Here is a 27,188-nt window from a genome sequence, read left to right on the forward strand (position 1 = left end):
TCAAAACAGGTAAATTCTTTTTATACAGCTTTCATCGGTGACAATTCTGAGGGATATTCTGGTAGATCACGTCAGGCCTCAATCATGTGGATGGGAAAAAAAAGCAAATCAGCCACAGCTTCATTTCAAGAGAGCGCGCCAGCCTGCGCCAGCCTTACCGCCCTTTCTCTTTTCTTATCTTCCGAATGGGCATATCCTGGCCAGATTTTCTATCTTTGTCTATTCAAATAGGACACGACAGTCGAGAGTGTCACAAAGCTAGGCTACATAGTCACGAGTCTGCCAACTCAACTGTCATTGCATTTTTCATTGGTTTTCCTTGCTTTTCCTGAGAAACGAAGTTAACAGATGACGGTCGACATGAGCAAGGCCGCAATACGAAAGAAGCCGGTTGAGAGATGTCCTTTTTTTTTTGTCATGGGGGTTGAACGCTTACAGTAAACCTTGCTCTCAAGCCCAGACTGGCGGAAAAGGGACTGTATCTTTCCCTACCCGATCATTCCAAACCTCTAACCGGACGCCTGGGAGGCCGATCTTCCAGGACACGACCCCTGCTAGAGCAAAGTCACACCAGGTGCACGTTTCATCTATCATGTGATATTGCACTATGAAATCCCTGTTCATAATAGAAAATAGCTACTACCTACGTAAGTAACTTGGAATCTGACCGACACATATTCAAGCCTATTATTCCTTGTCAACAGATTATGTGGAAGTCTACAAGCTGTCATCATCTGAGACTCTAAAAGTGTAACCAGAGCCCTCGGATTTGCGGGGATCTTGATGAGAAAAACAAGTCTACAAATCGGTGCATCGGAAGAGCTGGTGTATGAAAGTCGTTTGATATCTCATTTCCCTCGCAGAAGGTCTCAGTTAAAAGGTATTAACCAATCAATCATTGTGTATCTTCTTTGACCACCAAAAAAAATACCGAAGTCGTCTGATTCGTTCAAAACGGTTCGTTGGTAACAGACGTATCCCTGCGGATGTATGACACTACACCATCATCTACAGGATGCAAAGCATTGTCTGGCCACTTGTGCAGTCTAACTTTTTCATAGCTGCTAACCCCCTGTTTACAAAATCCGCACAACAATGTCAATGGCATATGGAAGTAATTTCGATGAATAATCTGATGAGAGAAACAACAAAGCATAACGGAAAAACTCATTTCTCTTGACTCATCTACTCGTCTACACATTCAGCTCCTGTCTCACTGCGTAGTATTCGGGTGGTACCAGGTGGCAATATAAAACTACACATAGGATACCTCATTAAACTAGACATGCTGCATAAATGATCGCGTTAAGGCTGCGGCTGGCAATAGCTCGGGACTGGGGAAACGGAAAGTCACGCCCCACTTCGATAGGACATGGGTGACAAAAGCCGGGATGCTGGGGTACCGAGGTCCCTGCTAGGCGGCCGAAAGGATTATCGCCAGGCGATGGGAAACCAGTACCCGGGTGGGGCATTATTCTATGTGCTGTATACAAAATACAATCGTTCCCACTAAATGTGGTCACGGGCAGACCGAGGCGCCAAAGCGGAATCAGACCGAGCCCAAGGCTATGGCAGATGACAGCTGATGTAGGCGCAGGTCATTATGAGGAGCGCGCTTCGGATTGTAATAGGGCTACATGGTGCCGATAGGGCAAATTAAGGAGTTAGGGCATCAGTACCCACAATCCCATGCGATAGTACAGCCCGCATTTCGGGGTATAATGACCCGATTCTGTCTAATCTGAGTAATAGACCGAAGAGACAGCTCATAAAGTGGCAAAGTCACGCGCAGGTCACGTCACATGATGTGGGGTTCCAGGAACAGGGCGCCACCTCAGGGGCTTGTGACTTTTCCCAAGTTGACGCCTCTTGCCATATGATTCTCTTCAAATCTCCTGCATCCATTTGGGCTATGTTGGTGCCTTGCCAATCACCTGAGTCCATGTGACACGGAATGGGACGCCTCGCCCCATTCTCTTATCTCATTATAGTTTATTTTATTCCTGCTTACTGATTGAACCATCATAGCGCTGCCCAATGCAAATGCCTTAGCTCATTGATCCACGCAACGGCTTGGAGTGACAGCTGAACTGTCCGACCCAATGATGTGACTTAGTGGCACGAAAACAGATACTGGCTTTCTAAATTCAATCTACACGGACTCCATGCCTCAGGGGTATTCAGATCCCCTTCCCCTCCCAGGGGAGTATCACTGTCATACAGCATATTCGTCCATCTCCCATCCTATCATATACTCCTTGTAATATACCGCAACTCATGCATGGGACGCAACACCATGCGCCGCGTCGATCAATGAGATCACCGATGTTTCTATCTATTCGGGGTGCACATACTACATAATGTGGCTGGACGTAACAAAGAGCTCTATCGGAGATTCGACGGCAATTAATTGAATAACAAGAACCTGGAAACCCTCTAATTTGGAATCGACAGACTAAGCTTAACGTGTCATTGTTCCTAGATCAACGCGCTTCGCGTCAACAAACCAACGGTCAGAGCCGTCGCTCCAATGTGATGGGGCGCCACCGTCACTACATTGGACGGCCAAACATGTGGCATATAACGGTTTATGAGGGTACGAGTATCTTCAATAATCAATAATTTAATCCTTTTCATTCCTACGGTCTGAGCTCAGGGAGATTACGGATTACGCACCATTTCGACCTCGTAATTCTTTGTTTTAAATGTTGATATAGATCGCAAAATTGAGCAATGATACAGAGCAGTAAATAGGACATGTCGCGACCTCCAGAAGTCCCCGAGGGGGTTCTCTTTGTATCACATCAACCAGGTAGCAAATCACATTCCCCCATGTTCCCACTTTATTTGTAGCCCGCTTCCCCGGCATAAATGTCTGTGCTCAGATGAAATCTTAGTGTCTAATACATATCTAATCCATAATTAATTAATCTAAAGGGGGAACCAGGTATCAGGTATCGTTTGAGGCCTGGTATCCAAGCGAGAAGTCAATCAATTTCGAAGTTGAAGAGTTGACTGGTACGAGCAAGGGGTACTCGCGGACTACGGGAGTCGAAGCCGGACATAGTTTTCTAGATTCACAGAGTCAGGTGGACAACTGATCGATGAACCCAATCTAGAAGCATTCATACCAAATGAGGCACAACAACATGCAATTGAGATATCCTTCAACCAGGTACGAAGCACTTCAAGTACGTAATGATGTGGTCGTGTCCTTTTGTCCGGTTCCCTACTCTGCAAAGATCGACTTACCTGTGGATAATGCATGTGACCATCAACAAGGGATGGATATCCGGGGAATCTTCCAGATCGAAAGCTTGCTGTATCCGCGAGGCTGGTAGGCCCCATGAAACTAGCCGAGACGAGGATGGGATGTGGGTTCCTGGATTCTGCGATCCAGCCGGAAGCAGCACTTGCATATCCGCAACGATCATTTTCTTCCGAATGTCTCTGGATAGTCCGCTTCTAAACATCATGTTTTACTGGGACAGGTGACACCCAATATATCCCTATCCTAGACGAAGATCGTGCTGGTCTTACGTATTCTGTCTTTTTGTTTTTTTATAACACCCCTCGCTCTTCAATATCGCAGTCACATCCAACTATTACAATAGCTCGGGCTGAGGTGGTCATGTGTGTAATTCTTGTTGCTAGTCCAACCATCGCAAACTAGCAAAAGAAGAAAAACACATACATGCATACCATCGAAAGGTCTAGCCCATTATCTTGTCTGTGCGACCCCTGGTCCCCTATCGTCGACAACTCCCTTGTTTGGAGTTGGGGCCCAATAATCAATCCACCCTGTACTTTCTGCAGATCAAGTTCCCAGGTATTCGGTAGCCCTGGCATGCTTGCTCTCATTTTTCAAACGTTACGGACCCACTTCCCTGATGTTGAACCTTGTGCAAGGGTCTATACATACTCTACTCGATATAGCATGGAGTATTTGGGCTTCATGCTTTATCCGCCACCTCGTCGTAACATATTGTTTCTGGGAAAGCATTCTGTGAGTGAAATCAAGAAATAAATGCATATTGAATGCTGGTTACTGTTTGTTTCTCTTTCTTTGCTTGTTCTGGCTGTCTGGTATTTGAGTTAGTGAGTAACAACCCCTGTCGTAGCCAGGGTTATTTTCATATTGTGGACTTCCACACCCCTGATTCAAGATCTTCAATTAATTCCTTTTGTAGGAAGTAGGTTTGTACAAAACCCAATCCCAAACACGAATCCCAAGCCATTCATTTCCCCAAAGAGATCATAAGCCGGGTTTTGCTTGTTGGGATGGTCGGAGAAACGAAGTAATCAAAGACAAGAGTCTCCAGAAATAGTCCAATTTACAAAACCACCTGACTAAAAACCTAGACCGATCTACCTATAGAAGGGCAAGAGACAATAGCTTCTTTTGTGTTCATTATCATTGCGCAAACAACTGGATAATATACGTGCTGATCCCAGGCCGCCTAGCCAATGACACCCCCACGTTGCAAGCTGACTGCATCAGGCCTTGTGCATCCGGTGGCTATTTAGGGCGGCTATCTCCTGACAGTTCTCTTTGCTTTTATTCCTCGCCCAGGACGGCAGTAGCGGCTGTGTACAAAGATCTGTCTCATCACCGCCGGTTCGGAGTCTCTCGGCGTGTGATTGTGGCGGGCGATGGCTGAGATGGCTGTTTTTGATTGCTTATTTTTGTTGAGATGGAGGGTTTCATCGACACGTAGTCTAGGCCACCAGGAATCGAAACCTTGTTTGATACCGAAGCCTCTTCTGTATGGTTATCACTGTGGCTTCTTTGACAGCGCGCCATGCGACGGGTGATTGATTAGTCTCTTTGATCGTTTGTGACAGCACTCTGTCACTACTGATTGTGGACGCTTACTGGGTATTGGCTTCAAAGACTTGAAGTCCATTTTTCATGTTTCGTTTGTTATGTGCACCTGATCACCTGTCAGTTTGTTGGGCTCTGATCTGGAGCCTCCTGCAAGCAGGCTAATTTATCCGGGATTATCACCTGCTTCCCCGTCAGCCGTGGCTGTTGTTGGTCGCATAATGTTTAGATATGGACTGAAAACAAAGACCGTCACGTACATCTAATCAAACATGTTTTGTTGAGGCTTGAAGAATGGTTGCGACCTAAGGGTTCTAGATGCTGTGATATATATTTGCGAGTATATAGCATACATAAAGACAACCCTTCCGACTCTTGTTTTTTAAGAGTCAAAATTGGTAGAGTAATACGTGGACTCCATAACAACGCTACAAATTCCCGAATGTAAAATAAAAAAAAATTCCAAAAATACTCCCAACCTTTCGCGGGGATCAAAATCCGGGGAAGCAACATTGAGGGGACACCCCGGACCCTGAGAGGCCGCTTTCGGCCATCCAACATGGTCACTGGCAAACCATTTACTATTTTCGACCTGACGCAAATAGAATACAAATAAAAAAAGGAACACTAAGAACAGAATACGGAATTCTGAAAAGTATTGTCACTTCCTGAGCAATACATGCCCTATACCGATTTTCCATACTCCAGTACAGAGTAGGCCGCAAACAACTATATATCCGTGAGACTGGAGTTGCCCAAGGCAGTCAAAATGCCATGAACCTCAAATATAGTGGTCACTGGGTTTGTGATGTGTCGATGGTTAACAGGTTGCGTCGTCGTGTGATGAGACCAACGGTTCCCTGAAGAAGCGGTAGAACAACTAAATGACCACATATCGGGAGTGACAGTTGCTGACTAGCAGCCGAGGAAGATGCCCAATTTACATAAAACGGCTGTCACGAGAAGGCTAAAAAAACGTCCGATATCTCAATACTGATCTACTACGAACGAAACGAAGCCACGTCAATTCACGATGCCCATGTGAACAACCTAGGTGGTTCAGATTCTAGCACCGACGAGGCTGACTCGACCATAACCCATGGTCCGAGGCCCCTTAGAGTCAGAAATGCCCATATTTACCAGTATCTTGATTCTGACCGGACCATGCTCCTTCTCGCATCCTGTTCCACATGGAGACGGGCTGCTAGCACTGGGTCATCTGAGCCGCGAAAATAATATCTCCGGTAGAAGTTTTCTTCAAGCATAGCGCGGCTATGTCAATTACCGCCATAAAATATCAGACATTCTATCTCCTACAGGATTGTGCAATGTAGCCCAGTCCTATTGAGAACGCAGGGCGCGGAACACAGAGAGAACCCACGCCGACCAGCAGCAAGCAGCATACCCTTGATCTAGACCTCTCCACCAACAATCTATCGGACGACAAAAAGAAAAGAAGGAGAATGACCAGCACAACCAATCCAAACCCGCATGTCCCACAAATTGCAATCTCGCCCCGGCCACGAAAATGGGCAGCCAGATCGGGACTAGCACTCGTACCTGTCAGCGGTCGTCACACCGCGGCGATGGGTTTGCATTCGGCCCGAGGTGGAAGATCGAACTAATTTATGTACACAAGTACCTATTCTGTCTAGGCAGGGTACATCGTGCCCCGCCGTACTCATCTACGGTTATGCTGGAGCTGACGTCCGTCTCCTGTGGTGGCGGCTGCCGCCTGTTTTCCAATATTCCAATGAAGATGCCCTGCGACACGACCCGCTGCAGGTCATGGGGGACTTTAAATTGATCTGCCGCGGGATGCAACACGTCTTGCAATCGCGTGTGCTATGTATAGGTATCCTCGATGCAGCTGGGGTACTGTTATGGCAACATTATACGGTCTTTATCCCGGCACGGCACTTACTATTGACTCATTTGCTTGAATTGATATGTGATTTCTTTATTATGTTTAGGTATCCAGATGGGGTCTGGTTAAGCGATCGCTTCAATATATGGTGACTCTTTTATCGCCTACGCCGAAGCGATCCGCCATTTCGACTACTCAGCAACGCAAGCCCACACATATAAGTGGCCATCCGCATAGATCGACACTTCTGGTTAAGGTATGTAGTCAGCCTCCAATGTCACAACACTCCCGATATCAACAGTTTACACGTGAAAAGAAAAAGAGAAAATAGAACTGGTCTAGACCTGTCTCGCCCTCAATCGAGCTGTATTGAACAGCAGAATTCTAAATCCTATGGCCACGAGTGGCGGGGAACTGAGGTCGCACTTCCATGCACTATGAAACCTCACCATCACCGCTTGAATCCCTGCACGAAGCTGAAAGCCCTACCATGCCGGTTCAAGAAGGAGATGGAAAAAAGAAAGTAATATTGTATTTCCCTCTATATGCTGGAAGAGCCTGAGAATAATGACGCCCTTTCCGCGAAGGCCAGGGTGCGTCTTGTAGAGCTATGAATATATCCATCCCACCGAGACTGAGACTGAGTACGCGGCCGTCACCGTCAAATTCCGATTCGGGCGTCCCGCCGAGGAAAGCTCCGAGGATCGTCCAACGTACTATCATTATCTATTTAATGTTCATAATTCCAGTCTGTCCCATAGGCTGACACTCTGTTGCTCGAAGTAGTTCCCTAGGGTCACGATGATACAGTAGAACACAGCACATTCGGGGCCATGAGCTTGTTCTAGATTTGTATAACATGTAGTACAACATCATTGCATGTATGAATAACGTAGATCACTACTGTTTGGTGTTGGTGTCAGCATCTTCTTGTCGTACAAATTATTTCGTAGAGTGGGGGTTCTCTATATTGTGCATGCAGAAGCGATCCGATCTTCGCTCTGCAAGGGTTTCTTCAAGAAGGAAAGGAAAGCAACCCGGAGATACCTCTGACACTCCCAGAAATCCCGAGGAATGCCATTAGGAGTATAGAAATATACAGAATGCCAACGCATCGTCCGTTTGATAGAACATCATGACCTAAAGTCGCATGCAAGGAAGGCTTCAGGTGCCCCCAAAGAAAGAATATACATTGGTTGCCTAATCCTTTTCTCAAACATTAAGATTCCATTCTCGTATCCGGGTAACAAGGAAATGTATACCCCCATTATAGGACAGGTCACCAGCTACCGGATCCGTTCGTCCATAAGTCTAGAAGACCTTATTGGGAAAGAACTATGACAGAAGAAAAAGACACCCCCACAAATGCCCACCGAGGTTAAACGGAAGCCAGGCTCCGAAAAAGCCAAATTTGTCAGTTGATGTTGAGGTGGGGGAGTGCATCCGTCTTCTTTTAGGTAGGTTGTTGTTCCTCGGCATATCGGGTGACCCTTGTGAACACAGACAATCCCACACGATCCCGAATGGAGGCACGGATCTCCCACGAGAACGAACTTGTCTGCTGGTATGGGAACCTTGGTTTTAGGCCTATAGTGATTTTACATGCCGTACTGGTATTTACTTGCTTGCCATGGTTTCGGCGAAGACTTCCGGCTCATATCGTGTGGTCCTGGGTTACGAGGAACAAGACCGAATCGGGAACTATGGGCGTTTGGGACTCATTGGTGAGACGAATATGTCGTACCGATAGGTTTCTGGTCAGGCTCACTTATAGATGTGCATAGTACTCATGTCGGTTGTTGAAAATGAGATTGGGTATTGTCTATCTACATATAAATGCTAGTCGTAGATATAGACTCATATCAAGAGTGAGACCAGAAGAAGTGACCAGATAGAGACATTATCAATCCTTTCGTTTTTATTGAAACTAAAAGGGTTCTATGTAAGGGACCATGTTTTTACATAGCAAACCAGAATCATCAGTTTTTTTTTCTTTTACCATCGTAGAATAGGACTAGGATCTAATGATCTAGAACTCAGACTGATCATCACCGGAGATAATGACGTTGTTGATCTGATTGAGGATTAGCATTGAGCGTGACAGACGGAGTGAATGTAAGTCGTACCTTAAGAACCATGCGGCACAGTTGGGTAGCAAGCAGAAGTTGCTGGCGCTTGCCAATCAGGGGGTCAATAGCGAAGTGCTCACGCATATCTACAGAACACAAGTTAGCCGATGAACATAACGAAGTATGGGATGATTTTCTAGGGACATACCATTAGTGCCAGTCATCATGCAGTCAACACCGAGACGGGTGTTCTTCTCCTTGACCTGACGGGACTTGATAGAGGCCAGGGTCTCAATGGGACTCAAACCAGAGTTCTCGGAAAGAGCCAAGGGCACGGCATCCAGGGCATCAGCGAAGGCGCGCATGGCATATTGCTCAATGCCGGGGCTCTTCACAGCGGCGTCCTCGACGGCGATGGAGCAAGCAATCTCAGCAGCACCACCACCGTAGACCACACGGTTGTCGCGCACCAAATTACGGACGACACACAGAGCATCGTGTAGTGAACGCTTGGCCTCATCAATGATCTGTAGCTGAAGTCAGTTACCGGCACACCTCCCTACCTACGTATGATGCGAAGATTGACTCACCATCTTGTTACTTCCACGAACGAAAATAGTCACTGCGCGGGTGTTGGCACACTCCTCGATCACCAGCATCTTCTCTCTCGTAGTTCCGAAGCTCATCTCGCGGACAACACCAGCGGTGCCGAGCTTGTCAGAGGACAGGTCCTCGAAGCGGGGCACAATACGGCCGTTTGTGGCAATGGCGATCAACTCAATCTCAGGTCCACCAACCCAACGAACGGCAGGCAAGTTATTCTGGAGCAAAAGGTGGTTGGCCTCATCATCGAAACCCCACTGGCAAATGACCAGGTTGGCACCCGATTCCTTCAGCTGCTGGATCATCTCTGTGAACTTCTCCTTCTCGTAGTCCTGCAGCTTTTTGAATTCCTCAACAGATGTGATATCGAGCTTGTGCTTGGTCTTAGGCTTGGGAGGTTCAAAGGGACAGGTCAGGATGGCCAATTTAGCATCCCGAACTTCATCGGGCATCTGGGGGTGAGAGAAGTCCTTGTCCACAATAACACCGCGGACAAGCAGAGAGTCCTCGAGAGAACCGCCGACCTTGCCGTCGACCTTGATCAGCTCGAAGTCGACGTCCTTGCGCTCAAAGTCAGCAACCGAGAGCACGGCATCAACAGCGATCTTGGCGAATTGGTCGTGGGACTTAGAGACACTATGAAAACTGTCAGCATCAACCAGAACTGATATACAGCTGGAAATCCGTACATTTTGCTGCCCAAACTGGTCTTGGCCACTTTGAGGAGGTTGGTGGTATCATCTTGGCTGAATGTAATTTCGTCACTGATTTTGTCGAGCTCGGCAATGGCGATTTCGCAGGCCTGATCGTATCCGTCGGCTATCCGGATGGGGTGGATGCCTTTGTCAATGAGGTCCGAGGCTTGTTCAAGCATGGCCGCTGCCAGCACTACGACACCGGTCGTGCCATCACCGATCTCCTCGTCCTGAGACTTCGAAAGTTCGACCAGCAGCTTCGCGACATTGTTTGTGATCTCCATCTAACCATAACCACCGTATCAGCGTCTCGAACTTGAATTGGATCTCTCCGGGGGAAAGGACTTCGGGGTCGAACCTGTCCGAGAATAGTTGCGCCATCATTGGTGACGGTGATATCGCCGTCGGCGGAGATCAGAATCTTATCAAGACCACGGGGACCCTAAAAACAAGAGTTAGATGTCTTTCCATTCATTGCTTGCCGAATACCATACCAGAGAAGACTTGACAATGCTGGCCACCGTCTTGGCGGCAACAATGTGTGACTTAACGGCTTCAGTACCATGCTGTCTCTTCTTCTTTCCCTGGCTGTTTTATGAAAAAATACCCGTCAGTCCTATATATCAACCCCCCCTAACTCTCAATGGTATTTTGAAGCGGAGGATAAGGCATAGCGGTGAACGTACTCGCGAACGACAATAAACGGGCGTCCCTGCTCGTCCTTCAAGACCGAAGCTACCCCTTAATGTCAGCTACCGAATCCGATTCGTACCAAGTTATTTGAGGAGTAATCACCCTGGGACATATCAAGCTCTGTTGATGATCAAAATCCACATAGTTAGCCAAAGCACATTTCAAGAATGAGGGGTATGGGGGTGCGGCCTTACGCATTGCCATGTTAACGGTGGGGTGCCACCTGGGCAAAATATAAAGAGTTTGTAAAAAAAAGGCACCGACAAGGAGACCAAGAGATAATCAAGAACAAGTGACAAAAGACAAAGCAGTGAACTTGCAAGTTGAGCCTTGAGGGGAGCTTCCCGAAATGCACTTTTGACAAATGAAATTCTGACTGCCCAAAGCGGTATAGCGTATCTTGTCCGCCTTCAACGCGTTTCTGCTTGACTGCTCCAATTGCTCTGAATGCGCCAGGCTTTTGTCTGACTTTACAACTGCAATTGAGGGTTTAATCCTCCAGTCGCCAATCTGTTTTCCAAACTCTCTAACCTGATTTCACCCTTCAACAGAGCCATGCCTCGTGAGTGTTTCCCCCCGATGTTGACATGTCGCGCGCGCAATGGTGAGCATCTCGGCTGACCTGTTTGCTACCCAGCTCCCGTTGAAGATGTGTCCGACGAGGAGTCCGGCGATATCCCTTTCAGAAATGCGCCAGAGTCAAATAGCAAAGATGACCAGGAATCCCCGGAAGACGAAGAAGACGAAGAAGACGACGAGGAAGGCGATGAGGAAGAGGGACTGTGAGTTGCGCATCCCGGCCGACTGAAGTATACATTTCTCTTACTGAATGTAGCTACGTCGTCGAGAATATTATTGAACACGACTGGCTTGATGATGTATGTTCACAACACTCCGCCCGATTGCGCCGATAAGCTAATCAATCATAGGGAACACTCAAACTGTTGGTGAAATGGAAAGGCTACGAAAAGATCGAAGACCACACATGGGAAGACGAGGATGGTCTCATGTACGTCTACGCACCGGTTGAGCTTCGACATCTGCTACGCGCATTTATTGACAAACATTATAGGGAAGGAGCCCGCGATATTGTCACAGCTTACTACAAGAGGATCGGTGGTCGCCCGAAGAAGAAGGACGAAGAGAAGCCCGCCCCAGGAAAACCAGGTCGCAAGCGCAAATCCATGGGTGATTCGAAGGTTGCTAAGGGTGTACCGGCCCCCACAGGGACCGAGGCCAAGAGACAGCGCCGAAAGTCAGTACCGAAGGAGACATCCAAGCAAGCTTCCCCCGCATCCGAAGAAAATGGCATTCAATGGCTTCCAAAGGGGAAAAACTGGGATAAGGATGTGAAAGAGGTGGACACAATTGTCCGAGAGGGCGATGCGGGTCTCATGGCCTGGCTTGAGTTCAACAACGGACACAAGGCGAAACTGTCTGTGCAGGCCTGCTATGAAAAGTGTCCAATGAAGGTATGTCCTCCTCTACCGTGCCGGAAAACAGCGACAAGGTTACTGACCACCAAACTAGATGCTCAAGTTTTACGAATCGCACCTGTGAGTTATGCCCACCCAATGAAAGCTCGAAATACGTTTCTAACATCACCTCATAGTGTCTTTAAAGATAATTGATCCATTTCACCGACTATTCGATATATCACCAACTCGAAATTTGTACACAAGCGTGATATTTCTAGGCCATTTTTTTAATCTCGGGTGTGCTATAGCGACTGGCCATCGCTAAAATGCTCTCTGGCTACTATTACCAACGCGTTTTGAACATGGCACTGCTACCCTTACATTGATGTTTACTCTCGACTTCCAATTTCCTCTTTGCGTTCTCAGCAGGTCAATACCGGTGTCTTCGGGGATTATTTCGTTTCTAGCTACACGCTAATGTTCATTAACTTCACAATTGCAACTCGTCCATTGTAGAGGTGTATTTTCTCGAATTCCACGTCCCGTGGTTATCATTCAATGAGCCCTGTCTGCCGGGCCATGCTGAAATATTCCCATCTATCCTTGTACGCTTCTGCACCGTGTTTCGTCAACGCTCGCTGCACACGCGAATATTCCTCCGCCTGTAAACAGCTATCGTCCCCGGCTGTCCAGACCCCAGGCATGTCATCGGGAATACCATCCCCAGCAGTGAGATATTTCAGAACTTTATCTGCCATCTCTGGGACCATGCTTGTACATCGCAGAGCATCGAACACGTGAGATTCTTTGGCACCTAGAGCCAGGCGTTGATCAATCCAGGTATCGACGTCGGGCACATCTGATGTGTCATCATCACCAACCTCAGATGCTGGGCTTGATGGCAAGAATGGGAGTTCTAGGAACATGGGATCCACTGGGTCTTCGAAGATGTCGGCGACTGGTGGTCTGGGATTCGGTACTTGTTTCTTGAATCGGCCAGACTGCGCGAAGGCATTGTCTCCCAATGGTCGCGGTCGGGCCGGCGGCGCTGGCGGTTCTGTTACATTTTCTGGTCGTTGTTCAGTCCCCTGAGTGACGCGGCGAGGGGTTTGTATAGAAGGGTTCGGTGTTGGGAAGAGATCTGGAATCCCAAGGCCTTGAAGCGATGCTACATCTGATGAGACGCTAGGAGAGCCTCTTTCTGACCGTGTGGTAAAGTGTGGTGTGGCTGCCACTTTTGATGACTCTGGTTGGGCTCCCCGACCATCAGGACGGGGACGATGTGATGGAGGGCCCGCAGTTGCAGAAGTGTCGATTGCTCTTCTTTTCATAGGTGAAACATCTCTTCGGTGTTGACTCGGCGATTCAGGGACTGGATCTCGTTTTCGTTTTGACCTGTTTGGTGTACTTGCTTGGACCGGGGCAGGTGGTGCCAGTTGGGGAACCTTTGAGCTTGATTCCGCCGTGGAATCCTTTGGTGATGTTCGGGCAAGTAAGGTCTTTGGGCGTTCCCCTTGGGATGGTGCAGACTGTAAAAGGTCCTCATATGACATTGGAGTGCCACCCCCTGGACGGCCCTTGCCACGCAGATGCTTCGTGTATCTACTACGCCAGGACTGCCATGGATGACTGGGAAACTGTGTTCTGCCAGTTAGTATCAGATTGTTATGTGCATGTTATGTGGCCTTGGCAGAAACCGGAGAGCATACCAGTTCACTTAAATCCTGATAAATTATATTACCTTGGACAGGCGCCCCCGGTTCCTGTCCAAAGTGTTCGACCCAGTCAAACAAGATTTGATCCTCTTTCAAGGTGAAAAACGATCTTGTGCTTTTCGTGGGAATATTGGATGCACCCATTGGACGAGGTGCAGATGGCCCAGCCCGGTGGGCTTCTAGATCTTCAAGTCGTCCTTTGTTGATAGAACGCTCGACATATTGATATGAGAAACTATTGTTAAATTAGTACACTGATCTTGAGCTAGTGAAGAGTTCAGTATTCCGTACGTGTCACTAGGCAGGTCTTTCCTCGTGTGGTCCACTAGCTTCACATCAGCATCCTTCTCCATCAGCACAACGGTGCCACCATATTGCTAGATATTCATTAACCTCTACAATTCTGAAACAAGATAAATGTTCCCGAAATACCTTGATTAATTCTTTGAACCTCTGCCTTTGAGGAACCGTTAGAGATAGCCAGAATCGTGCACCTTGGAACAGATTCATAGTCGTAGTCTCAGCCCGTGACGAGTAATTTGTGGAATTCGCCATTTCAACCCTGCAGAACTCAAGCTCAAACACTTTTCTTTGAGCTTTCACACCCTGAAGTAGGCCAGCTTTGTCTGTGACGCGGTATCACGTGTTGACGTGTCGCAAGGGGCTTTTTCCCATTCAACAGCGGGATATGGTGTAAGACAGGCGTTATATTGCTGACCCAACTGTCAGTTCTTGAATTCGATCATATAAGATTCCGGTAGTCTTCATTGGCAGGGGTCATAGATGAAATAATTGGTTGACGCCGAGACTGAAAACGTGGTCACGTGTCATACATAAAACTGACGACTTGCGACGAAAACGTGTTGACTGATTGACGAGTCAAGGAGTGCGGGAACCGTGAATAATATTTACTGAGGGATGCAGAGATAACAGTATATCGTTTGAACTTACCGAGAGAACTTAAGCTTCAGAATGGGGGTCCTCAGAACCGTTGGTCTGGTGATTCTGGCGATCTCGGCGTTCACCTTTATTGCGCTATTTGGAAGGCTGCCGGCTTTCCGGTAAGTAACTTGTCAACTTACAAGACTTCGAAGCTCTATGCTGACTTCTCAAGGAAAACTCCGGTCGCCTGGCTACATCGGGCACTGTGGGTGTACTTTCCGAATGGAATTTCCGTCGTCGATAATCGTTTGTTCGGCGGGAGGATAGTACGAGGCTGGAATCGATCTGGCAGCTATGTACTGAAAGAGAATCACCCACTTGTTCTGGTGAGTCTGGGAACTCATTATTACTTATCTAGATATTAATCATACATACTAGATCTTCTTTACGTCCTTGCTGGTGATTGGAGAAGGCATCTTTGTCCCGGCCGCATGGCCTCAGCTTTCGAGCATTCATCGCCTCTGGGTACCCGTAGCTATCAGCTTGCCATATCTCCTGCTCTACAAGTGTGTTGTGACGAAGTCATTTATCACAGCTGAGAACCACGAGGAAGAAATGAGACGCTATCCATACGACCGAGTCCTTTTTCATCCGGGCCATAAATGTAGCACTTGCAAGTTCCTCAAGCCAGCGCGCAGCAAGCATTGCAGCTTTTGTCAGGCCTGCGTTTCTCGACACGACCACCACTGTGTCTGGCTGATGAACTGTGTCGGGGCCAACAATTGTGTGTACTTCATCTCGCTTTTGGTCTCCATTTCTGCCATGTTGATTTATGGCTGCTACCTTGGTCACTCCATACTCTCTGAGATGCTGAAACAAGCGGTTCCGCCGGAGATACAGGAGGCCATGCAAGGCTGGACAGTCTGGATCAACACATGGGGCATTGTGGTCTCTGCTTACCCCAAGATTGGGGCAGTATTTCTGCTAATGCTTATGACTGCCCCTCTAGCAATATCTTTCCTGGCGTATCATACTTATCTCATTTGGGCTGGGGTGACAACCAATGAGAGCGCTAAGTGGTCCGATTGGAAAGATGATGTGGAAGACGGCTTTGTATTCAAGACAAAACAAAGTCTCATCTTCGACCGCCCTCTTCCCATGGATCTATATGATCAACTATGGCCTGTGCATACTGATCAAATCCTGGTTACTGATGAGGATCCTCCAACTGAAGGATGTTTATTGGCCAACGACTCCAATTGCATTGCTCATCGCCCAGATTCAGACGTGCCTCCTGACCCTCGATGGAAGCGACTCCACACTATGAGAGATATCGACAACATCTACGATATGGGCTTCTGGTATAATCTTCGGGACGTGGTGGGATTATCTGTTCGTCGATCTAAGGAGACATCCGGTATCTAGACTCATTGTAAATACCATCTACGTTGGGTTTGAAAGTTTGCTTTAAAGGAATGTCTAAAATATATTTGGTGGAAAGACGTTGTGCTATGTATCTACAACGCTAATTGAAGGTAAATCGGATCCTGATTGTATGTGCGTCTTTTGAATGGGTATTGGACGATCCTCTCCGTGCATTGTAGATCTCTTATGGCTACAAGCAACTGCTGGATAGAATCATGATCTATCCAATCCTATTAGAAACAGGGTGGAACTAGCAAGCAAATTCTCAACCTGCAAGCAAACAAGCCTGCGTAACCAGGCACTAATGAGATGATCTAACAAGATCAATATTGGAAACATTATCCCTACTTAATGCTGACCGCTATCTGTAACTACGTGATGAGCTCCAGGGGTTTTCTCAATGGGATGCAGAAGGCTCAGAGTGACTCTTCTTCGGCCAGTGATGTCGAACAGCTTCTCTCTCAGTTACACGCCGAGGGGAAGCATCGGAATATCTTCCATTGGACCGCAGCCGCCGTGCTTGCTCAGAGTCCCGCCTGAAAGTACTCAGATCAATTGGACGCTTGCCAATATCAATAGTGGTTACTGGAAACAAATTTTATCTTTCACATTTACACATATCCGTAGACAGTGTTTGTTTAAAGATGGTATCTTCTATACATACTCTCCGTTTCACTCAGGAACTAGAGAATTACTCCATTCTCCATGTGGACCAGCGGTTTTAAGCGACGAAGGGAAGAGATGTGTAAAATGTGGTGAATTCTAGAGATTTCAATGTTCAAACTGAACTAAACCTCCTAAGCGTGGGAAAGCATTACATCAATTTTCAAAATGATCGTCCTGGGTCTGAATGGCACTGTTAGGCGGAATAGCCCTGAGCGATAACGATAACAATCATGCGGGCGGAAAATTTGTCTCTCCACACCTCCGAATCTTGGATTCTCTCATCCCACTTCTGATCTCCCCCGCTGTTTACCGCACGGGATACGCTTCATAGGGATTTTCTTTGCAAGATGGCAGATCCAAAGCCACTATGCACGCCAGCTGAGCTTATGCTCAAGGTAGTCCTTGCAGGGACCCTAAGCCACTACGAAGTTCGGGGCATGATCGATGACAAGCGCTTGGAGCACATGCTTGCCGCTGGGAAGCAGATCCTGTACAAGACACACCAGGAGAGTGATGTTCGGTAAGATAATAATATAATTGATCATTTTCATGCTTTGTATACTAATATGTTGCGCCTCACTAGTCACAATCTCGGCATGTCGCCGGATATCTGGCAAGGTCTCACAAACGTCCTCACCAAAGCAATCCCCGTCCTCGAGTCCCAATCTTTCGCGTGGAAGAGCCCCGCAGCAAGCTACGAACACTCATCAGCTAACCTGATCGCATACAATTATTTCTCGCTGGTCAAAGATATTGAGCGCTTGAATGATCTGTGTACAATCGCTCGCAACCTCCTCGCCACAACCAAGAAGGCACAGAACCTTGCGGCGGAAACAGGATTTGACCAAAGAATTTTAGCTCTCATCGACACCTGTGTGCGAGTCACCGCTCGAGGCTTCGACGGCGAGCAAAATGCGCGGAACGAGGAGCGATGGCAGAAAGTCGTCAACCTCTACAAGCGCCTTCTGATTACGTGCCTGCAGTACCTTCATAACTTCATTATGCACAACGAGCATCGCAAGATGGTCCTTTGGTTGGATCTGTTTGGTTACCATTCGACCGCTGATACGAACATCATCAAACCAAAGGAGCCTTTGGACGATGCCAGCTCGCGAGAAGGAGTGGCACCGATTGTGCAAGTTGGAGAGCGCGTCATCAACCCGCCGATCCGTGCGCTTTACGACCAAACTGCAGAGGACTTGCTATTGGAGACTATCGCCAAGTTCCCGCGGGAGCCGGCAACTATCAAGGAAGAGGCTGCTATGCTACTTCTGGCTAACATTAAGGATCACATGGAGAGGATTTTGGGCCGAGATCTCAGCGCTATCCAGGAAATGGGTAGAGACCCAGACCAGGTGAAAGATATCAGGGCTGCTTTGACTGCGATACTTGGGGCTAAAGTTGACGGTTGGTCTGATCTCCAGGACCGGGCTCGTGAGCTCCCGGCTGCGCTTCCCGAAGAAGAGCACGAGGAACCTGAAGACCACGAAGAACAAGAGCATGACGATCACAGGGAACATGACGAGGAAGAAGAGGAACACGAAGTCACCAAGAAGAAGACCATCCTGACTATCGATCGCAGTCTCACGGCTGGTTTCCCTCGTCTTTGCTGGGCCGATCTTCCAGAGATCAACGATTTCGGTGCAGTGGATGGACCTGTTACAGACGAAGATACCAGTATGCCCCGGTCGGCTCAATCTGCCGCCGAGACTCTCCAAGAGGCCAAGGACGAACTCATGGCTCGGCTCCAGGAGCCATCACATATCGATGGTGACGAAGAGCATGACTATGACCACGGCGATGCGCACACAGTGGGAGATGACGACTCACACAGCCTGGACCACATGGCTGACGGAAGTGTTGACGGAGATGGCGATGATGACGTGGAGGACGATGGCGTCGATGGAGAAGGTGATGACGAAGAAGAGGAAGACGATGAATACCGCGGCCGTCCTGGTGATCAACAGCGGGGTCTTCTCACAGATATCCCTCTGGTTCTTGGACCGGCAGAAATTGAGGCTTTGCCTATGATTGTCCAGGCTGGTATTGTGGACAGCTTTGGTCTCAAGGGTGGTGAACGGAATGGATCCAGGAACATGCAAGCGCTCCGTTGTCACATCCTGCTCACGCAGGAGACAGGACGTAACCTACTGCGTGAACTACTGATTTTCATCGCGGCATGGGACCTCCCCGACGACGAGCTTTACTTCAAGATGATGGTCCAGATCATGGAGGCCGTGCTCAAGAACGGCCTTATGTCTCATGCCTACTCAGATTTCGGTCAGCCCAAGGACATCATCTCTCCGGCGCAGGCTGTTGTGATCAAGATCCTCACCCACATCTTCCGAGCCAAGTACTCTCCTGCTTCCGTGACGGGCTCAGCTCAGCCCAACATTCCCCGAAACCCGAGTTCACTAAACCGGGTTGATATTCTCACCGTCCGATACATCTTTACCATCTTCCGTGGCAACATCATCCCGGAGACTTGCGCTCTGATCTACCTCCAAGGCCAGATCCGTGCCGACCGGGCTCTTTCGGAGGACTTCCCGCTCAATCTATGGGACATGGAACGGGTATACGAAGGTGTCTACCAGTTCTTGGAGTTCTTCGCCGTACTGACCGAGAACAACGACTGGAAGAACCTACTGGTTAAATGGGAGATCGTCTACGACCTGGTCACACTGATCAAGGAGTTGGAAGCAAGCATCCCCAAGGGTCAGTTGAGCCAATTGTCCTTTGGCTCCGTTCCCCCTCCCCCTCCTCCCCGAAACGACACCACAAACGAAGCCTCGAGCGCCAGTCCCCCGGCCCCCGTTGCCGTCGAACGTCCTTACGATCCCAGTGACCCAGATCCCGTCGACACTGGCGCCGGCAGCGTCGACTCTCGACCCGAGTCCCCTCCCATCACAGAGGATCCCTCCGAGTTCGAATGGCGCAACCTCAAGAAGCTGGTTGTGCTTGTGCTCTCCTCGCTTGTCTGGAAGTGTCCCGATGTCCAAGAGCAGATCCGTCGTTACGGCGGTGTTGAGGCGATTCTTTGCTGCACCGCTTTCGACGCCCACAACCCATACATCAAAGAGCATGCTGTAATGTGTCTTAAGTTCTTGTTGGAGGGTAACCGTGAAAACCAGCGCCTTGTTGAAGAACTCGAGGCTCGTGAGGTTGTCAACAAGGACGGCGGTGTGCTGGAGCGGAGTGGTTACGAAGCGATGATCAACCAGGCAGGCAAGTTGGCCATCCGGTCCAAGGCTCGGGCTGAGGAAATTTGATGAAACATTGAAGTTATGTGTGATGAATTCTGTACCGGTTACTGTACATAGAGTAGACAGAAAAAAATCTCTGAATGATACTTTTGAACGATTACAATTCGTTTCTTCTGTAGGATCCATGGTATATAGAGATATCTACCTGGGCATGGGGGTTGTTAGAACTATCGCATATTTTCAAAAGAAGGTGGGTCTACACGGGCTGATGCCTGAACATCCGATCTTTGTGCCTGCAGATCTTCCTGGCCTCTACACGGAAAACATCAAGGATCTTACTGACTACAAGATTATTCAAATTACTAGCGGACTAGGGTGATATACATTTCCAAACTTAGCAAATTATTTTCTACCATTGACCAGTAAGGTAGTCGTACATTTTAATTAATGTCTAGCAGGGTATTTCAACAGTAGTCTTTATCTAACCATTTTACCAAGACTACAGATATTGAGTTGGTTGAAGACACCTATATAACTACACCTATATAACTACACCTATATAACTATGTAGGTAGTTATAGTCCTTCTCTCCGCCATTTCCACAGCGTCTTCATAGACACCTCCAAAACTAAGATAAACAGTAACAGCACCTATGGCAGATATCAATTGAACATAACCATGTCCACCATAGGCACATTCAAACTTTTCTAACATCACCATCTTTTGATGATAAACCGCCGGTACTGCACCTTAGTGCTAGCCGAACATATATAATATAATAACCCCACCCACTCCAGTTCCATCAAGCTGAGCCGCCTCGAAAGACATGGGAGTATAGGGCAGAGAAACTGGGACAACGCACTCAGACCGAACATCTCATGCACTATCCCTACGCATAGGAGGCATCCAGATTGAGATCAGTCTTTGTGTCTTGCGTCTGTTATCGGAAAGCATACTGGACAAGATAGAGAGCGGTTAAGGAGATGGAGGTTCATCATGGTATTGAGCCAAGTATCCAGCAAGCTGGAACTTGCGACCAATATCAGTTTCCATCTGCTCGACGCGCCATGTCAGATGCCGGATTTCCTCGAGTAAACTGAGGCCCGATTCCAGATCGAGAGTGCGAGTACTACGCAGTTTCGGCCAAAATTGCGTAGCTTGGTACTCTGTCCACTCCTTGACAAGAATCATGATTATCATGATGGTTAATCCCAGTAGAAGTAAAAAGAAAATGAGAGCGAGAGTCTCTGTGGTAGACATTTTGGGTGATTGGATGGGCTGGGATACTTACAGGTATGTAAGTATCTGGGTTGCCAAATGTGGTTGAGGTGTATAGAGGTGATGATGGTAATCTGGGAGTAAGCGAGTAGATAAAGTTTCACAGGGAGGAATGGGAGGAGAAAATACCCTGATTATGTGTGTGATAATCCGTGAGTGGTGTCACTGTTTGTGACTTGATTGAAGGATAGAGAATGATAAGATGGGTTGTAGAGAGGATGTGATGTGGAATGATGAATTATATCAAAATCAGGGCTGGGGGACTTGGTATTTATATGTGAGCAGCGGGAAGATACTCGACGAGGATTTCAGATTAACAATGAAGTTGTATGCCCTTTTTTAGACAAGGATATGAATGAAACTGTCCTAAACATTGGTCAAAGAGAGGACAAGGGTCTTTCAAGTAGGTTTGATAATTAGATTACATGTATGAAAGCCAATAAGGGGACAAAGGAGTCATAGACTGAGTGTGCATCCATAAATCTCCGGAAAGGCCTCGAGATGTTGGTTCGAAATGTAGGTGCGAATGCAGTTTTAGGTCCAAGATGCCTAAATTATACACCGAAAACACAATTGTTATCCTCCTTTACGTGTTCTCCGCATCTTTTCACACGATTTATCTGCTTGATAGCTTGTGTTTTGTTCAAGTATCATACTTTCAATATCCATTTGGTTCGAATGTACATGATCGATAGATGCAACAGTCATTCACTCATGCTAAGATAGGAGATACTGCCTTGTAATCCCCATCACAGTGGGCAGCTTAAAATTCAAGGGCCTGCATAGTATCAGGTCAGATCTCTTTAGCCATACATGCCATCCCATTCCTCCTCCTCATCTTCCTCAACGAGCTTCTTCTTCGCCTCCGCCTTATCTCTCAACTGCTTCGCAAAGTCCACACGGTCAAGAGGACACGTCCCGCGCAGCCGCAGCCAGGGCCGCACACACTCCATATCGAAGCGGTGTGTCGGGTGGCAGGGCAGCTGGACGATGAGCGGGTAGGGATCTTCCACAAAGGGGTTGTTGCAAATAGGACAGGTATCATCGGGCTTGAGAGATGCTTTGGGGACGCGTTCGAGCACTAGATAAATCGAGGCGTGGTTAGTTATACAGGTGACAAAGGAACATTGGAATGCCCCGCTGAGTGCGGGGGAAATCGATGAACACAGCAAGCTAAGGGACTGTCTTACTATCGCAGAATTCTTCATCAACACCCTCCACCTCGCGCGGCGGCATATCTGCCTGTGCGAGCAAGGATTGGATCATCGTGGTCAACAGCTCGTGACCGGTATTTGAGTCGGCGTTATCGGCGCCCTCCTGCGCGTCGGGGCGCGGCGCGGAATCGGTCTCACGGCGCATCATATCCAACGCCTCGGCGAGAGAGAAGAATGCTGCGCTCACATCTCCTGGAACTGGGACTGCATGGGGTCTGTGGTCGGGAGCTGGAGTAATCTGGGACAGGGTTGAGAAGAAGGTGGAGAGGTCGGGGCGGCGGCGGCGCGCAGTTGGGGCCGTTGAGGGGTCGGTGGTATTGTGTTCAACTGGAAATGATGTTAGTTTGGGGGATTCAGGTTTTATTTGACTGATACGGATCCGTACTTTCGTAGGTCGACATGGTGAGGGGTGGAAGACTCTCAAGCTTTCGAAGGAGCTGTTTTGTGAGGAATGCGGGCGGGGAAAGCCCGTGTGTTGTGTGACACCGGTGGAATTGTTTGCTTTTGTTGCACAATATTGAGCTGTAAAGTGGAAATGTAGGTTGGGTGTAGGTTGTGTAGGTTGTTTTTATAACGAAGCTCTCCGAAGGCAGAGAGTCGATAACGCGGCGCGGCAGTTCTGATTGGTTCGTCACTATACAAGCTCTCACAAGGCCCGAATTGAGATTTTAAACATCAAATCACGCACATTTTAATAATTTTTAATAATTGGCAGGGAAATGGTTAGGTCTTATAATTCGGGGGATTTGGTAAACTGTGGTTTATGTATATATATCCACGGGCTATGCTTGAAACTATTCAGAACACTCATTGCTGTGAATCCTATTGCATATTTAAAAGTAAGCTGATTCATTGTCCACTGGTAAACAGGTACAGAGTCATATTCTAGTACTATACAAAAGTCGGACGTTTATATGGCCTCTATAAGACTTGAATACTCCGATCCATTTTTTTAGTCTCCTATGATATTAGGGAGGCTATATGTAAGACCTATCAACATGTTATTACTCGTTCTTTTCAGATGGTCTTTTTAGCTGGTCTTTATGTCTTTTTAAGTAGTGTTTTTCAAAAGGATGTATGTAAAGGCGCCAAACGTATAAACTGTGCAGAGGAATTTTTTATAGGGATATTGACTGTTCTTAAAGCTTCCATATATACATAGGTAGCTCTGTCATCCAAGGCCTAGACACACAAGGGCGGAGGATGGCCGGTGAATATTCCATACCTAGGTACCTGCAATTTTTGCTTTTGAAATGGTAAGTACCTCTATTTTCAAACATACCAACCAGATGACCTCGCTTCTAACAAATACTGTGCCCTGGAACCAGGGCGAGGAGAAGTTACACCACAGGCTTCGAGTCCCTCACTGCGACAACCAGACAGCCCTATACCTGAGCCCGAGAGCCGCATCCCTTGGGTACATTAGATTTTCGAAGGCCGGCCATGGTCAACGATATGGGGCGGCACAGCGGGCTTTGCAACGCCAGTTGCCGAATCCCTAGTCGGACTCTAGGCACAGGTGGGCAGCAAATACGACCCCGTTGTGCAGGCATTATTGACCCGGCAATTAAACTGACGCATACACAGACAAGATGATTCCAGGGCGAGCAGTCAATCTGAAGAACCGTCGAAGAGTGAAGCTGTATGGCAGGATGGTGACGGGCTCACTTTCTAACGGAGACGCAGAACAGGCGCAGTTGATTGTCCACATCCTATACTACAAAGACTGATCAAACCTGACGTGGACCACCTATCCGGCTTCTACCGCCAACTTCCTGCATTGACATCGTCATCATAACAGGTCGTCAAGACATCTACACTGGAATGGGCAGCAATGAAAGCCCTTGAAACGGTAAGAAGACGTCGAAACGCTCAATACAATTGAGAAACCTGTCACATCAACCAAAAAAAGTAACCACCACCTAGTCAATCAAACCACTCCCTACGCCATCTCTTGAAATAGCCATAGAGATGTCAGAGTAACACTTTTCTTAATCATTCATCTTCCTCAGATCTGCGCGAACTACCATTTCCAGGCTGAGGTATCCTGATTCCATCCCTTCTTAAGCCATTCATTGGAGTTTGGTATCGCGAGCCCGTAATGCGCTACCCATTTAGCAGCCACAACCGGGCCTTTGGGTTGGCCAAAATTACAATCGCGAAATCCAATGAAGTAACTATAGATCATCGACATTAGCTTGTGCATTCAAGGCGAAGACTGTTGTGCTTAGACATACAGGGTGTTTGAGTCCTTGTGCCAGACTAGGCTACTAAGCGCAGTCTTATCAGGGAGATACCCAACCTCCCTCATCTCACTAGGGTTCCGTTGATGTTAATTCTAAAGGGTAGAGATAGGCGTAGCGACTTACGCGAAAGTCTTCACAAACGAAACGCGGATTTCTTCTCTTTCACTATCACTAAGAGTCCAGAATGGATCGGGCTCATTCTTGTTGCCAAGGCGCAGCCCTGGCACCATCTCCCACACCAACCAGACCGCGAACCCACCCGGGACTAGACCTGATTTGCCCTGCACGGTAGTTTTGTGTCCCAAGAGCTTTGGGGTATTGCTTGGTTTCTGAGTAAGGTCTTGATAGGCGATTAGCTCTTGCGGGGTGCGTTTCATGGCCTGGCTGGCTCTCGTTCGTGCATCATCCATTTCAGTACCGCGAAAGGGGACTTGCAGGTAAATTCGCATGAAGGCAAGCTTTGTATGGTCTTCAGGATCGCAACAGAGGAGTTTGGTGCAGGCGAAGGATAAGTGAAAACCAAGGCGACGCCGGTCTTCGTCAAGCTGGTGATCATACTCATTCAACTTCTTCACAACTTTCCATTTCGAAGTCTCGGGTTGATCAAGGGTGATGATAGTGCCTGGGTCGATGCCTTTCCGGAACCACGTGGGTGACATTATGCTGGAGGAGAGCGCGTGCGCATGAGCGTTGATAGTGAGGTTGACAACTTGTGGGGAGGAGTGTAAACTTGATAGCTTCTGAAATAGAGGGTGGAAGGTAGCGTCGGGAGGTTACGAGTTGGCGAAGTCAAGAAACAATGATGACTTGTCTCTGCGGTCGTGCCATGGTTACTACTAGGGAACGTTTTTGCCTGACTCAAAAAGAGCAAACTTTGGAACCTTACGGCCAAGGAAGGATCAAAATGCCCGCCATGGCTGACTTGAGGAGATTTAACTGAGGTACTTCAATGCTGTTATTCTCAATTGATCTCGTCTGACCATTCATTCAATCCTTGCTAGAAACAGCTACTTATGGCTCACAGTCGCGGGCTAACGAAGGTAGATGAGTTCGGTGATACGGATCAATAGCAAAATGCCTCGGGGATATATGTTTAGAAGCATAGGAAAAGAGATGTAAGAATGCAAAATCTATAGTCCGTATCTCATGAAATCAATGCGATGGAACGTCCTTTACTTCACTGGATGGAGTGACATATTAGCTGGGAAAGACGCTGCTATCCTACCAATATCGAATCTCGCCGTGCGAGTCACCATTGCAGCAGCAATCTTCGTTGAAAATGGATTGGGCTTTCGTGGCGAGGCCGGAGACTCTTCGCCATACAATCTTAGCGTGCGATATCTCGTCAACGAGAAACAAAAACAAGTCCCTGGCTCCCAAGAACATAGTGGTTCAGGTTCAATGGCAACTTTGATTAAAAAGACATTATATTGCACCTTCCATCCAACGTTTTTGATTCCGCATCGGCGGCCGCAAACCAATTACATGGAATGCGGAACAGTATGCCGCACTGTCCTTCGAAGACGAGCTGAATATGGGCTACAGCCACATGCGAGACGACGATCCAACCAGCCTGAACGACGACTATGTTCAAACCTTTACCGTGTCTTCGTATCCTGGTCGCGATATACCCCCTGATCAATTCGAGATCATGGTCCGACGACATGGCCCCGTTACTCGATATCTCTCTCAGGTGAATGAGCGAGCCTGCCTAGAAATACCACTCAAAGGATTTGGGGGCAGCTTCACTATTTCCACTGGAAAGTCCATCGCCCCCTACGTGGCGGGCGGGATTGGCATCACACCCCTTCTCGTACAAATTCCAGAATTGGATATCCCCCAGTTGTGATTATTCTGGTCAATCTCGTTTAATGATCTGAGGTTGGTGCGTGATCTTTTCCAGCGGTGGCCACAGTTGCCCCTGTCAACGACTTTGTTTATCACAAATGTGGAGCTCGATGGAGCCGATCGGCAGATGTGGGACGGCATTCAGTTGTCTGGGGTGCAAATGATACGACAACGCATGCAAGCCGGGGACTTAGACCTTGCGCTAGCAGATGTTTGGTACCTCTGCGCAGACGTTGTGTTGAAGCGGATGGTTCTAAATTGGTTGGTAGGAAAAACGGTGATGAGGATTTCAACTATTGAAGGAGGATAGTGTTGATCTTGAGATATCTTGAGATTCGATCTCCTACATTATATATTAGAATATCATATCCCCACAATTTAATCTAAACTCTTTTATTTGAGACAATTATACGAAGATACAAAGCTGCGCCGCTGAAAATATAAAAATAGCGCCATGACGCACGCCCAAACGTGTCAAAGTGGAGTGCCGATCATGAAGATGTTGACCTTAGGTAGGGGCTTCCACCTGGGCACTTCCACT

The 27,188-nt window shown here is 47.8% G+C and overlaps 11 protein-coding genes across 11 annotated transcripts; 5 read left to right on the plus strand and 6 right to left on the minus strand.

Moving 5' to 3' along the window:
• Positions 1 to 2,950: 2,950 nt before the first annotated feature.
• N7487_001541 (uncharacterized protein) lies at positions 2,951 to 3,473 on the minus strand (the record flags this gene model as incomplete). Its single annotated transcript, XM_056869289.1, has 2 exons — positions 2,951 to 3,071; positions 3,253 to 3,473. 2 exons carry the CDS (start codon positions 3,471 to 3,473, stop codon positions 2,951 to 2,953), a joined length of 342 nt encoding a protein of 113 aa, XP_056734073.1.
• A 5,248-nt stretch (positions 3,474 to 8,721) lies between these two features.
• On the minus strand, positions 8,722 to 10,956 carry N7487_001542 (chaperonin-containing T-complex subunit CCT5; the record flags this gene model as incomplete). The annotated part of the gene is made up of 9 exons (XM_056869290.1): positions 8,722 to 8,766; positions 8,819 to 8,907; positions 8,970 to 9,288; positions 9,352 to 10,000; positions 10,054 to 10,343; positions 10,418 to 10,501; positions 10,554 to 10,647; positions 10,746 to 10,794; positions 10,947 to 10,956. The coding sequence occupies 9 exons, from the start codon at positions 10,954 to 10,956 to the stop codon at positions 8,722 to 8,724; spliced, it is 1,629 nt and encodes a 542-aa protein (XP_056734074.1).
• Positions 10,957 to 11,307: 351 nt separating this feature from the next.
• Positions 11,308 to 12,383, plus strand: N7487_001543 (chromo domain-containing protein; the record flags this gene model as incomplete). The annotated part of the gene is made up of 7 exons (XM_056869291.1): positions 11,308 to 11,314; positions 11,390 to 11,534; positions 11,588 to 11,630; positions 11,682 to 11,761; positions 11,825 to 12,224; positions 12,283 to 12,308; positions 12,365 to 12,383. The coding sequence occupies 7 exons, from the start codon at positions 11,308 to 11,310 to the stop codon at positions 12,381 to 12,383; spliced, it is 720 nt and encodes a 239-aa protein (XP_056734075.1).
• A 338-nt stretch (positions 12,384 to 12,721) lies between these two features.
• Positions 12,722 to 14,440, minus strand: N7487_001544 (putative transcription factor Rap1; the record flags this gene model as incomplete). The annotated part of the gene is made up of 4 exons (XM_056869292.1): positions 12,722 to 13,807; positions 13,880 to 14,120; positions 14,177 to 14,262; positions 14,318 to 14,440. The coding sequence occupies 4 exons, from the start codon at positions 14,438 to 14,440 to the stop codon at positions 12,722 to 12,724; spliced, it is 1,536 nt and encodes a 511-aa protein (XP_056734076.1).
• Positions 14,441 to 14,857: 417 nt separating this feature from the next.
• On the plus strand, positions 14,858 to 16,192 carry N7487_001545 (DHHC family palmitoyltransferase; the record flags this gene model as incomplete). The annotated part of the gene is made up of 3 exons (XM_056869293.1): positions 14,858 to 14,946; positions 15,000 to 15,153; positions 15,206 to 16,192. 3 exons carry the CDS (start codon positions 14,858 to 14,860, stop codon positions 16,190 to 16,192), a joined length of 1,230 nt encoding a protein of 409 aa, XP_056734077.1.
• Positions 16,193 to 17,205: 1,013 nt separating this feature from the next.
• Positions 17,206 to 20,127, plus strand: N7487_001546 (Ataxin-10 homo-association domain-containing protein; the record flags this gene model as incomplete). Its single annotated transcript, XM_056869294.1, has 2 exons — positions 17,206 to 17,378; positions 17,442 to 20,127. The coding sequence occupies 2 exons, from the start codon at positions 17,206 to 17,208 to the stop codon at positions 20,125 to 20,127; spliced, it is 2,859 nt and encodes a 952-aa protein (XP_056734078.1).
• Positions 20,128 to 21,036: 909 nt separating this feature from the next.
• N7487_001547 (Zinc finger RING-type) lies at positions 21,037 to 21,321 on the minus strand (the record flags this gene model as incomplete). The annotated part of the gene is made up of 1 exon (XM_056869295.1): positions 21,037 to 21,321. One exon carries the CDS (start codon positions 21,319 to 21,321, stop codon positions 21,037 to 21,039), a length of 285 nt encoding a protein of 94 aa, XP_056734079.1.
• Positions 21,322 to 22,142: 821 nt separating this feature from the next.
• N7487_001548 (uncharacterized protein) lies at positions 22,143 to 22,954 on the minus strand (the record flags this gene model as incomplete). Its single annotated transcript, XM_056869296.1, has 3 exons — positions 22,143 to 22,420; positions 22,530 to 22,880; positions 22,939 to 22,954. The coding sequence occupies 3 exons, from the start codon at positions 22,952 to 22,954 to the stop codon at positions 22,143 to 22,145; spliced, it is 645 nt and encodes a 214-aa protein (XP_056734080.1).
• An 888-nt stretch (positions 22,955 to 23,842) lies between these two features.
• Positions 23,843 to 24,055, plus strand: N7487_001549 (uncharacterized protein; the record flags this gene model as incomplete). The annotated part of the gene is made up of 1 exon (XM_056869297.1): positions 23,843 to 24,055. The coding sequence occupies one exon, from the start codon at positions 23,843 to 23,845 to the stop codon at positions 24,053 to 24,055; it is 213 nt and encodes a 70-aa protein (XP_056734081.1).
• Positions 24,056 to 24,576: 521 nt separating this feature from the next.
• N7487_001550 (uncharacterized protein) lies at positions 24,577 to 25,458 on the minus strand (the record flags this gene model as incomplete). Its single annotated transcript, XM_056869298.1, has 3 exons — positions 24,577 to 24,730; positions 24,791 to 24,868; positions 24,923 to 25,458. The coding sequence occupies 3 exons, from the start codon at positions 25,456 to 25,458 to the stop codon at positions 24,577 to 24,579; spliced, it is 768 nt and encodes a 255-aa protein (XP_056734082.1).
• A 415-nt stretch (positions 25,459 to 25,873) lies between these two features.
• N7487_001551 (Riboflavin synthase-like beta-barrel) lies at positions 25,874 to 26,957 on the plus strand (the record flags this gene model as incomplete). Its single annotated transcript, XM_056869299.1, has 4 exons — positions 25,874 to 25,914; positions 25,936 to 26,164; positions 26,301 to 26,644; positions 26,681 to 26,957. The coding sequence occupies 4 exons, from the start codon at positions 25,874 to 25,876 to the stop codon at positions 26,955 to 26,957; spliced, it is 891 nt and encodes a 296-aa protein (XP_056734083.1).
• Between the last annotated feature and the right edge of the window lie 231 nt (positions 26,958 to 27,188).

The sequence above is a fragment of the Penicillium crustosum genome (genome assembly GCF_028827405.1).
Source record: "Penicillium crustosum strain IBT 35664 chromosome Unknown utg000001l_segment0_segment0, whole genome shotgun sequence".
Classification (NCBI taxonomy): Eukaryota; Fungi; Ascomycota; class Eurotiomycetes; order Eurotiales; family Aspergillaceae; genus Penicillium; species Penicillium crustosum.